Below are 13,081 nucleotides of genomic sequence, written 5' to 3'. Positions count from 1 at the left end.
TACAGCTCCGTCTACGGAAATTAATAACCAAGGTATACCCAGGACCCATTCATGGGTCCTGGGTATACCTCTCGGTCCGGCGGGTCATAATACACCCGGGTGTCTCTCAGTTAAGGGCTTACTCTAAGTTATTTCGGCTATCATGTTATTAGTTCCCGGGTTCAGCGCACAATATTGCTGTGTTTTTCTGAAAGAAATAATTTTATTACGGAATTACCTCAAAATCAGTTATTTAGGGTAAATTAGGTTAAGGTTCAGCCATTACAACAGTGACCACTCACTGAAAGAAAAGTTTTAATTGGTTTTCATTACATCTTTAAACCTTACAACGAGCTATTCACTTGATTTCTTCATCTAAATTACCAATTAATCTAAGATGTTTCATGTATAATTCTCATATTGTTAGATGGTCAGGATATCTCCGTTTCCACACTTTATATTAAACGTTGTAGGTGTCATTACGTTTACCGTGTGTCTGAAGCTGCCGAGTGTTTTAACATGTTTCACAAATATTGTGTAGGTGTGTCAATATTGTCACTCCATCATACACTTAACGTAAATACTTGCACCGAAGTACTGCTGGTGATGACTACACTTATAGTATTACTTACGTGGGCAACAGCCACTTTAAGGCAGGTGGTGGTGTTGGGTGGAAGACTCATGGTGACCCACTGCCAATCACGCTCTCCGCCAAACTGACACGCCAGTCTCCTGACAGCCTCGACACCCTCACACACACACACTCACGGATGGTTAAATCTTCACTTCAGGAAAACAACGGTAACAGTTTAAATAATTAAGAACGAACTGGCTAGTTTTAAAACTATTTGTCAGTTGTTCATCAAGCTCAGTTTTCTCTCTACTAAATCATGTGATTTTTGTTGGATTCCTGGCCATTGTATATATATATATATATATATATATATATATATATATATATATATATATATATATATATATATATATATATATATATATATATATATATATATATATATATATATATATATATATATATATATATATATATGCTGATAATATCAAAGTACAGTATTATCCTCATATCTGAGGGTTGGTTATCACAGTCTGGTTGTTTTTTTTACCAATCTAAGGTTTTGTATCTCTAGGGACCCAGTTTTTATTTTCATTCATCCATCCTAGTCTCTGCCTTCCCCTGGCCCTCCTACCCTCAACTTTGCCCATTAATATTTCGGTTATTATCCCGTCTTTCCTAATTATATACCAGCAGTAATTCAGTTTTGTTTTTCTGTACATATCAAGTATTTGTCGTGAAATTTTTGCTAACCTTAGTACTTCTTCATTTGTTTCCTGTCAGTGTAACTTCTTAATATTCACCTATAATAACACACTTATTTTCAACGGCCTCTGACCTCTTTCTGGTATCGACAGTGTCCACGCTTGTGACCCATACAACAGTACCTTTCATTTGGGTATTTAGATTAATCTAAAAACAAATTGTTTGGCTTATTCTTGTTATAATTTACTTCGCACATCTACTATCACCGCTAATGTTACTTCCCAAATACACAAAAAATTCCCACTAATTTAAGTTCCCGATTGACTATCATATTTTTATTTTAGGATTTATTTCCAGTTTGGAAACAACCATTATTTTTGTCTTTACAGCATTAACTCTTAACCCATATTCTTCACCTTTTTCCACTAATCTGTTAACTAGTCTATTGTAACGCCTTTTCACTATCTGTTATAAGAGCAGTATCATCTGCATAGTGTATAATTGTTTGATATTACTTTACCATTAATTTCTAGTCCTTCATTGTCAATCAACTTTTTTCATTAAGAATTCTGGACATGTATTATTTAATGTTGAAGCCTTGTCTTACTCCCTGTAACTTTGAACCCGTAATTAGTAAGTTCAGTATTACCAAACAGTAAAGATTTTTTAGAGCTGTAATATCTTCTTCATTATTGCCTATTTTTTCCAAGACCTCTCTAAGTTTATTGTGTTATTCAGAATAGCATGTATCTTCGTAGTCTCTGATGCTTTTCATATCATAGTACATCATTTATTTTAAGATATATTACAGAAATAATATATGTTCATTATAATCTGATTATTACAATTTGCCCCTTGTACAAATCCACAATGAGTAGTGCTATCACATCTTTTCTCCATCTTCAACCTTATGTATATCTATATATTTTTTTTTAAGTTTAACCTAATGGGTCGTTCCATGAAGTGGGTGGAGGGGAGGCTAACACATCATGCATACTTATGGACGTTCAGAATTTTAAAGTCAAGTTAATCTCCATTGGCTTGGTCCGGATAATTGATAAAAAAAGTACAGTAATCGTTTATTTTCTGTTGAGCTCTAGCAAATGGCTTCAACGAACGTCCTCCTTGTGCCGTTGTGGTTTATACATACGCGCGCCTTTTGGTTGACCTGTAACTTCTTTTTAAAGAGTCTTGGTGTATGAAACAACTCGTCTTTTGTTGGTAAGGTATATGTAGCTCCAATCAGCTTCAAACTCAACGATACATTTAGTCATCCATCAACCGCAGAGTAAATACAATTTAGTTACATAGTGTGTATTTCAATTACATTTTTTTTCTAGTATGGACAAAGAGTAGAGTAAGAAGAAACGAATGTCTGCGCAGTGTGTGTAACCACGTACTAAAGGTGGATCCACACCAATGCAACAATATTGTCACCGTGTTGGATAAAAGACACCAACATGACTGGAAAGAAAGGTGGAATAATCACAGTCCACTTCAGTCAGTTTAGGCTACACATTTCTGTTGGCGACAGTGTTCCCAACACTATAGCAATGTTGCAAACATTTCGTGTAGTTTTCACAACATCGTCATCGTCGTTAATAACACACTTACCACCACATATTACCTACAATGTTGAGCGCGTTCGTGTCGACCCTGCATCTTAACGTGTGCGTGAGTAAAAATAAAATAGATACCGTATCAGGAGAAAACAAAGCGAGTGGACGGGATATCAACTTACATCTATTCAAAAAATTGTAGAGTACTTATATTATAATTACTTAAAGATAACGTAGGAAATGTGTGCTGGTCATCGTGTTGGCTCACACAAATTTGTAAAGGTTAAGTATACAGTATTTACGATGTGTTCAACGACTACGTTTGGGTGAAGAAATATGGCCGCTAAGTATCGGTGTTGACTATCATTGAGTTAGAACATTATTCTTTTGTGGGGAAGGGGGAAGATTTGATGCTTGGCCCAGGGGAGGGGCTGGAGATAATGTACAGTCATCCTCCAGACTAGAGACTTAGCATTTAGAGAACCATATTCAAAATTTCAAATCCGTGAGTGGACCAAGAAATTGTTTTTAGATCAAAATTCATAAGCTTAGTTTGGAAACATGAAATATGCAAAAACCTACTTCCATCATATCATTTGACCTCATATTTAAATTGGATTAATGTCTTCTTTATTAAGATGCACTAAAAAATATTACACAGAATTTCATCTATCAATGCGGATCTGGGGGGTGCTGGTGGTAGAGTGGTACCGCTCTTGCCTTCGCAAGCGAGATGTCACGGGTTCGATTCCCGGGCCGGTGGAAGTTGTTTGGACATACTTCTTAGCCCCCATTAGTCCCTGTTCACCTAGCAATAAAGTAGGCACCTGGTGTAAATCGAAAAATGCAAATTCGTCACTAACGGAAGATTATACGTGAAAGTAAGAAGTTAATGTAAACGAAACATATTCGCATAAACATGATTTTATAGTCGTGATGTGTGTTAAAAGGCGAAGAAATACATTAGTATAAATTTGTAGTCTAAGGCGTTTTTATAATGTTTTTATAATCAGTAACTACCTTTATAAGACGTGTGTATTTTCGCTAGTGACTAGTGATGTTTCAGCCTTATGTGCTCTTGCCGTTAACCCTTAAATATATGATTCAACAGTTAGAGTAATACCTCTTACAGTATGTGCACGTTATTATATCTGTCCACCAGTGTTCTTATTTTGTGACTATTTATAAATCTCATTATAATGAGTATTTTTTGAATATATATATATATATATATATATATATATATATATATATATATATATATATATATATATATATATATATATAATGTGTGTGTTCTTCCTACATGGTGGTGTTATGTGATGGTTGTGGCGGCTGACGATTGTGATGGCACTTAAATGGTTTCGTACATGAAACACCCTGATAGCAGGAGACGTGATATACAGCGCACAAGTTATGTAACAAATTTTCCATTGCTAAGTACAGGTGTACAGTACCATGTGTGTTGTCTAAGCTATCGCGTGGGGTTTACCTGCAGATGGGGGTTCCCATGGTGGCCTGCCAAGCACTAGACTGCTCGCTCACACACTCTATGATTCCCCATACTGTCTCCTTCATGCTTGAATATCCATACAAAATTATAGATCAAGTGAGTAATGGCGTAAACTGAACTGAACTGAACTCCATCATCTGTGTGTGAGTTCTAACTGTTATCTTGTATGATTTGCCCTGTGTTCCTGAGTATCATGTCTTGTAATCTGCTTCCATTATACAACTTTTCAACTGAAGTTGGGAAAGTGAGGACCGTATGGAAACTCCTAATCAGACGACAAAATCTAAGAGCACCACTACATTTCCTTCGGTGCCTTTTGTCCAACTGACATTCTCAAATTTTTTACTGTGTTCATTCTTGTGAAAACTGTGGTGGTGACTGCCAGCATTGGATTGTATCCTATGTTGGTGACTGCTGGGTTTTTGCAGATTCGTAATGCATTGAATACAAGTCAGTCCAGACATGACTGGCTTGTTTTTGTGGGTCGACAGAGATGACGAATCATCCAGGATGCATCAGTGTGGTTGAAAATGTGATTGAGACGTTAACGCTCACACAACTTTTTCTTAAGGATTTCGTTGATTGCAACAACTCGAAGGATATAAGTGTTATCGAACATCTTTGTAATTATAACACTTTCATTCGTTGATCAACCGCAGAGTATTTCCTGGTTATAAATGTAGGAGTTATCAGAGAAAATACGTTTTTATGCATATGATATTTAATTATATAATTTTAAATACACAGATTGTAGTCCAATTAGTCTCTTTGTGTAGATTCTATTAGTTATTATTATTATTTGCTAACACAGTGGGCAAGATTATGACAAGAAGAAATGAATGTCCGTACACTGTGAGTGACAACACACACACACACACACACACACACACACACACACACACACACACACACACACACACACACACACGAGGACTTTTATGAAAAAATAGAGTAAAATATATTTGTATCATATCAGGAGAAAACAATGTAAGTGGAGTGGTTAGTGACTTCGTTATAAAAAAATATATACTTTAATGTAATCACCAATTGCTAACGTAAGAAATGTGTGGAACATAGTATTTGTTAAAACATTCTTCTAAAGGTCGAGACAATTTATGATATGTTATAAGACTACGTTTGGGTGAAGAAATATGGCCGCTAAGTATCGGTGTTGACTTGTGGATGCACCAACACAACTCTTGCAGGTTAGAGGTGACGCTGGGTGCACGAGCTAGTACCGAGGCCTATAAATGGCGATACGCATCTCCATACAGAAGACCAGGATAGCAAGCACAATCCCTGGGGAAAGAATTATGGTAAATTTTACCCAATTTCTATTTAATTACAACCGTGAAAGCATCTCAAATGAATGTAAATTATCGCTGAAATATTACAAGTCGTAGCAAGGTTACGCGGGTCATCCAATTAGTCTATAAAGTGAATGGTTGTGAATTCATGGGCATATTATTATTTCCCTGATCTTTCAAAATTAATGTGACGTAGAATGAAAGATTTACTGAATGATGCTAATAAGCTTCGTAAGCTGGCACCTGACTCACCTTTAGTATAACAACAACATAAATATGTTTTCATTACTCTGAATAATTGTATACATATGTATGAATATAGGTGTGTATGTTTGTATTTATGTGTAGGAAAGAAGATTAGTGAAGCACCCTCACCTCCACCATACACGGCGAACACCCCGTAGAAGTCACGCAGTTCGAGGGGTCTGAGGGAGCTGCCAGAATTGGCGGGCTCTGTGTTCCTCTTGAGACATTCGATACCATAGCGGATTTTCTCATTCAGTAAGTAAGTGATAATGCCACTTTCCTTCAACCGACTCAAGCTGTAACAGATAGGAGGCTTCTACTTACTTATATCTCATATATTACAAAACTTTGCCGAAAGAGATAGAGTTCATTATATAAATACAAACACAGGTACTCACATAGTGTCTGCCTTGGCCTTGATGGGAGAGCCGCGGGGCACCACAAAGGAGAAGGGCATGTCGGCTAGATATCTGTCAGTGCCTATAAATACCTTGCAGCTCCTGGTCTGAGAACGACACGTGATATTATACGTCAGTCCAGCTCTGGAGTATACAGTAATGTTCAACAATTTTTATTCAAAAGGTTGTAGGAAAATAATTACACGTGTGAAGTCTTCCAGCAAACTTAACCAACTGTAACAGGAATATATACATCCATGCACTGAGACATTCTCCTTCAGTACCGTTTGGCGAGTACCTCACCTGCCGGAAGACGTCGTGCAAAACGGACATCATCCCATATTTGCTGTTTAAGGCGGCATATTTCCCAGCCAGGCCGTCGGCTACAAGTTTGGGTATGTCATTGTGTACCAGCATTTGTTTCTGTAGCCGAAAGAACAGCGACCCGGGCTTAGCTTCCTGTCCAGACGAGAGGAGGACATGAGGAGGAAAGAACGGAACAAAACAGGACAAGGATAAGAAGACTGGGGAGAGTCATCAAGGATTAAAAAACATGCACAACAACAATCATTCAGCATTATTTTGCCTACATAAAATTTTTTAATGACAAAAAAGTGTTAAGGCCCAGCTACTCATGGCGTAGACCCCTCCGCTTAGCTGACAGTAACTCCCTAATGAAAGACGAAGAAGATAACCTCCAGGACTGGAAAGAGCACTACCATTCGCTGCTCAACCAAAACACCGATGTGGAAGTCCTGACTACCCAGCAGATCCGTCAACACTCAGAGCAGACCCACCTCAGCCATCCTCCATCCCTGGATGAGGTAGCTACTGCCATCAAACAGATGAAAAATAATAAAGTCGCAGGGCCTGATGGACTCCCAGTCGAGCAGGAAAACCTTCTGGCGGAACCTCAGCCGTTTTGGCTGCCCACCAAAATTCAGTGCCATTGTGAGGCAACTCCACGATGCCCTGAACGGCGGTGTCCTGTATAATGGCACCCAGTCTGAGTTCTTCCCCATCCAAATGGGGGTAAAACAAGGATGTGCACAACATTGATCAACCTTCTTTTGCATTTTCTTGGTTACCTTTTTTACTCATGCCAGTGCCAATTTAGCCGGCGTTGAGGTGAATGTACATAAGACTCAAATTCTCTTTCAGCCTGTCCCTGGATCAACCACACCTTCACCATTCATCTAGGTTAACGGTACTACCCTCTCTAATGTTACCCACTTTCAGTATCTCGGCACCCACCTGTCCACCACCGCGGACATCGATGAAGAGATTCAACATCGGATCAGAAGTGCATCTCATACCTTTGGTATACTCCATACCCGTGTTTTCAGCTGTAGGGAGCTGAAATTATCTACAAAGTCGCTCGTATATCGAGCAGTGGTCCTCTCCACTTTTTTGTATGGCAGCGAGACATGGGTCACATACAGGAGTCACTTCAAGGCATTCAAAACCTTTCACCAATGTAGTCTATATTCCATCCAGGTTCGCTCGGCAGACAAGAGAGCAAATACCAGTATTCTCGCTGACACCAACTGTAGGAGCATCGAGGCTACCATTATCCATGAACAACTACGCAGGACTGGTCATGTTACCCGCATGGACGACAGACTGCTAAAGCAGCTACTTTACAATCACCTAGCGAATGGTAACGATGACGCTGGCGGGCACCAGAAAAGGTACAAGGATAGTTGTAAGACAAATCTGAAAATGTGCCAAATCGACCCCACTCCTGGGAGACAATCACCATACCGTAACTCTTAGAAGAGAACCACACGAGAAGGTGTCAGAACTTTCGAGTTAGCCGACTGCATGCCGAGGTAGACAAGCACCAGCGCTGAAAAGATGCTGCCGCCGCCCTTCCTTCACTAGATGTAGCCCTCCACACGTGAAATATCTGTGGACGGCCCTGCTGGTCCCCTATCGCCCTCCCAAGTCACTTCAGAGCTCAGCAACGAAGGTGACATCCTCAATAACTAATATCATAGCATTATAGCTGGATGATCGCCATACTCGATTCAAAGTGACAGCAAAGTAGTAGTGGTGGTTTTGGTGGGTGGGTGGGTGGGTAAACTATTGCGAAAAAAATGTGATTAAAGTTTTAAATATAAAATGAAGATTAATAACTGCAGTCATTCAAAAGTTTCTTCATGTATAGTGATGAGGTAACTGACCATGATGGTGTGGTGCATGAGGGTGGACCCTGCTATGTGGCAGAGAATGTCCGTTTCCAACAGCTCTTCCAGATTGGTGAAGGGGAGGCGCATCTTAGGCAGGATCATCATAGCCTTCAAGTTGGACTTGTAGACCGTGCTGACCACCAATGATATCAGCAGCCACATGCCCGCCACCGTCCGCAGTCCTGGACCTCGCGGCAACCACGGCGAGGCTGTCAGGTGCACCACGCCTTTCTGTTACATTATACATTACTGATACACTCACATGCCCACGTCCCGTGGCTAACAGTGCGAATATTTCAGGGACATGTTGCCCTCATGAGTTATACTAACAAATATAAATGGATTACGTGGGATTTCACAGACCACATGAGAGGTTCGTTATGGAAGGTATTGCCTTAATCAGTCAAAGACTGAGCAGGGTAATGACTCCTCAAAGAGCCTTGTTTCCAAGATGTCAAGTGAAGAGAATTCCTGAAATACTAACTGGGTGCACGTACTGTATTTCTAATAATTACTTAACACACAGCCAGCAACCGTACTCCACTATTGATTCTTCATGCTTACGTCATTTGCAATATTTTGGTTTTATCAACAACTGCAAAGAACTTAGTCAAATTGTTTTAGGAGTACTTTTATGAGCAGTATACGTGGTAACTAAGAGATACATCACTTACACTGAGCCAGGAAAGTCGCCAGTGACCACAGCCACGAGGTCCACACGAGGTCTTCTGAACTTTTCCTCTCATCAGCCATCTCGTCGCGGCTCTTTCTGCTGAATCGAAAACTATCACAACATGTGGAAGTAATTTGAAAACGTTTAACTCGTGTCAGAATGCATATCATAGCAGAATAAATTATATTAAGCATTATATTATAATATTAGTCACGCATGAAAGATCTTGTGGTGTGAATTTATTTGTGAAAGTTGAGAACAAATATAATCTGTTGCAAGATTCAAGAAACCTCTAACTTAGTGTATAAAAGGAATATGTATGAAAAAGGAACATGTCCATGACGTCATATTTCTTAGATTAAAAGGCAATTGTGATGTATTTTTAAAACTTTACTTGACAAAAACTTCTCACAAGAAGCGTGAGTGAGATGACTGTACCACTCACAACTTATTGTTGGTGTGTGTGTTTGGTGCGCGGTAGTGGCCCTCCAGTACCTGAGTCAACAACATGGCTACGAACACCACCACCAACGATACCAGTATGGCCACCCACGACTGGAAAATCATCGCGATAAAAATCAGTGCATTTTGATATTTTGCGTTACATTATAGTAAAGAGAAGTCACCAAGTATTAATGTATACAGGCGAGAGGCACGCGGGAGATGGGTGAAGGTTGGGGAGGGGCCTGACAGTGTGGCCATACTATGAGATGACCACACAACATGACTAGTTTGTGGGGTAGTAAGGCGGGGTACGTCGTGTACCACAATCCACTGCCCATACCACAGGATCCTCCGTTGCATTTCCCTTACGCATGGTGTTACGCACGGGCTTTAATGCCCAATTAATTGTACCCTTTTCCCCTAAAATACCTGTTTTATACTCTACAATTTTTGTAGTGTACTACACCCGCCACAAACCACCATTTACACGAGTAATACTCCTACCACACATCACCATTTACACCACTACTACTACTTTGCTGTCACTCGGAATCAAGTATGACGATCATCCAGCTATGATACAATGATATGAGTTATTATGGATGTCACCTTCATTGGTGAGTTCTGAAGTGACTAAAGAGGCTGATACAGGGCCGGCAGGGTCGTTCACAGATGTTGCACGTGTGGAGGCTACATCAAGTGTGGGAGGGGCGGCGGCTGTGTCTCCGGCGTTGGCGCTTTCTGCCTCAGTATGCAGTCGGGATAGCTCGAAGGTATTGACACCTTCTCGTGTGATGCTCCTCCAAGTGTTACGGTCTACTGTCCATGCGGGTAACATGGACAGTCCAGCGTAGTTGTTCTTGGATAATGGTAGCCGCAATACTTCTACAGTTGGTGTCAGCGAGAATACTGGCATTTGTTCTTTTGTCTTCCCAGCGAACTCGGAGGATGGAACGTAGACTACATTGGTGATGGTTTTCAAGTGCCTTGAGGTGCCTCCTTTAGGTGACCCAAGCCTTGCTGCCATATAGCAGGGTGGGGAGGACCACTGCTCGATATATGTGCAACTTTGTAGATAATTTCAGCTCCCTACAGTTGAAGACACGGGTACGGAGTCTACCAAAGGCTTGAGATGCACATTTGATCTGATGTTCACTCTCTTCATCGATGTCTGCAGTGGTGGGCAGGTGGGAGCCGAGATACCGAAAGTGGGTAACATTGGAGAGGGTAGTGCCGTTAAGCTGGATGGATGGTCATTTATGCACTGGGATCTAGGCAGCAGTGCAATCTTGTCCTGTCTGTGCGACTGGACAGACCTTTCGAGGAGCCACTGTGCTCACCCAGTAAGGTCATCCTTATGTAGTCGAAAACACAATCATAATCAAAGACCCAAAGAAAAACAAACTATGCAACCTCTTATGGTCGCTGCCAGGAATGTCAGAACTCTTTTGGATACTGGCATAAATGAGCATCCTGAAAGAAGAACCGTCCCTGTGGCAAAAGAGCTGGCTAGGTATAACATCGACATAGCAGCCATTAGCGAGTGCCGGCTCCCAGACGAGGAAGCAAAGTGCTTTACCTAATCCACATTCCAGATTCCCAAGGCATGTATGTAAGACTCAAATTCTCTTAAAACTCTGCCCCTGGTTTAGCCATTCCTCCACCATCCATCCCTGCTCAATGGTACTACCCTCTCTACTGCTACCCACTTTCGGTTCACCACTGTAGACATCGATGAAGAGATTCAACATCTGATCAGATGTACTTCTCAAGCCTTTGACAGACTCTGTACCCGAGTCTTCAGCTGTAGGGAGCTGAAACTATCGACTAAGTTGCACGTATATCGAGCAGTGGTCCTCCCCACCCTGCTGTATGGCAGCGAGACATGGGTCACATACAGGAGGCACCTCACGGCACTTGAAATCTTTCACCTTTATAGTCTACTTTCCATCCTCCGAGTTCACTGTGAAGACAAGAGAACAGATGCCAGTATTCGCGCTGACAACAGCTGTAGGAGCATCGAGGCTACCGTTATCCTTTAACAACTACGTTGGACTGGCATTCTTACCCGCATGGATGACAGTAGACTGCCAAAGCAGCTACTTTACAGTCACCTAACGAATAGTAAACGTAACGTTGGCGGGCAACTGAAAATGTCTAAGGATAGTCTTAAAGACAAACCTGAAAAAGTGCCAAATCGATCCCTTCACCTGGGAGAAGATTACTCCACACCGTAATGCTTGGAGGAGCACTACATTAAAAGGTGTCAACACCTTCGAATTAGCCATACTTTAAACCGAGGCAGACAAGTGCCAAGGCCGGAAAGACGCTGCCGCTGTCCTTCCCGCACTAGATGTAGCCATCCACATGTGCAACATCTATGAACGACCCTGCCGGTCCCGTATCGGCCTCTTTAGTCACCTTAAAACTCATCAACGAATGTGACATCCTTAATAACTCATATCATTGTATCTTCGCTGGATGATCGTCATACTCGATTCCGAGTGACAGCAAAGTAAGTAGTAGGTGTGTGTGTGTGTGTGTGTGTGTGTGTGTGTGTGTGTGAACAAACAAAATTAGTTACCAGAGAAGTAAAAGGCTTGATGAACCCAGAGATGTCTGCCTGGCTGCTGGGCTTCACGTATAAGAGGATTTGGGAGTCGGTGTAGAGGGGCACAGTGGGCTCTACCACAGTGTGCCTCAGTGAGTCCATGCTTATGAAAACCCCGCTGATGTCTACCTCCTGCAAAACCAAACATTCTCTTTACCGTACTTAATATTATATATGTTCAATGGGTTACTTGATAATAACCAACAACATTTGAAAAATATTTGCAGTGTTACTGACTATCATACTTCTCTGTTTATATGTTAATGAAATACACTCATAACTTTCATAAGCTACCTGTTCAACCTATACTGACTTCCTAAATAACTCCAGTTTTTTACATGTAACAGAGGAAACCATTTTGCAAATGTCAACCATTTTATCGCCGGTAAAGAACATACACAAAAGAGGTTGCTGCCACGGACATATTGGGTACTAAACGGAGACGCAGTTGAAGATCCTAGCAGGAGCTATTGGACTCACCCTGCGGTTGAATAAACCCATGAGTCCCGACCAGCTGCCGTTGTCCAGCCTGACGCCGTAGAGCCCATCCTCGGGCACCACGTACTGCACACTACCGGGCACGTCATTACTATCACCAGCTGTCCACTACTGTATGCTCATAAACTTATTTATACATGTTACTACCATAGCATAAGTTGTCTATAATCATTAAATTGTATATATATCTTCATTAATTTATCCATAACTATTAAGTTATCTATACGTTTACTAGTCTTATATATGTTTTTTATTGGTAAGGAGCGTATACCAAGTATGTCGCCCATACTGTAGTGAGTCAACCGAGACTTACCAGGTATTGAAGTACTCAGCAAGTATGTTTATTACGGTAGGCAGGGTGCCGGTGACCTGTAAGTTGGAC

At 41.0% G+C, this 13,081-nt stretch overlaps 1 protein-coding gene across 1 annotated transcript; it reads right to left on the bottom strand.

The window, feature by feature from the left end:
• Positions 1 to 5,045: 5,045 nt before the first annotated feature.
• LOC121866477 (glutamate [NMDA] receptor subunit 1-like) lies at positions 5,046 to 13,075 on the bottom strand. The gene is made up of 10 exons (XM_042366187.1): positions 13,013 to 13,075; positions 12,682 to 12,772; positions 12,175 to 12,333; positions 9,592 to 9,701; positions 9,148 to 9,242; positions 8,468 to 8,682; positions 6,585 to 6,740; positions 6,282 to 6,388; positions 6,013 to 6,179; positions 5,046 to 5,629 (listed from the first exon to the last, which is right to left on the bottom strand). Exons 2-10 carry the CDS (start codon positions 12,700 to 12,702, stop codon positions 5,562 to 5,564), a joined length of 1,098 nt encoding a protein of 365 aa, XP_042222121.1. The 5' UTR covers positions 12,703 to 12,772; positions 13,013 to 13,075; the 3' UTR covers positions 5,046 to 5,561.
• Between the last annotated feature and the right edge of the window lie 6 nt (positions 13,076 to 13,081).

This window comes from Homarus americanus, unplaced genomic scaffold, assembly GCF_018991925.1.
Source record: "Homarus americanus isolate GMGI-L3 unplaced genomic scaffold, GMGI_Hamer_2.0 scaffold16430, whole genome shotgun sequence".
NCBI lineage: Eukaryota > Metazoa > Arthropoda > Malacostraca > Decapoda > Nephropidae > Homarus > Homarus americanus.
This window is presented reverse-complemented; position numbering and strand designations above follow the sequence as displayed.

Excerpts from the sequence above, each read along its gene's own strand:
- LOC121866477 (XM_042366187.1), bottom strand. The coding sequence starts at position 12,702 with ATGGGTTTATTCAACCGCAGG. Across the intron at positions 9,702-12,174 it reads TCAAGCCTTTTACTTCTCTG|TCGTGGGTGGCCATACTGGT; the intron begins GTAACTAATTTT and ends ATGATTTTCCAG. Across the intron at positions 9,243-9,591 it reads ACACACACCAACAATAAGTT|AAAGAGCCGCGACGAGATGG; the intron begins GTGAGTGGTACA and ends TCGATTCAGCAG.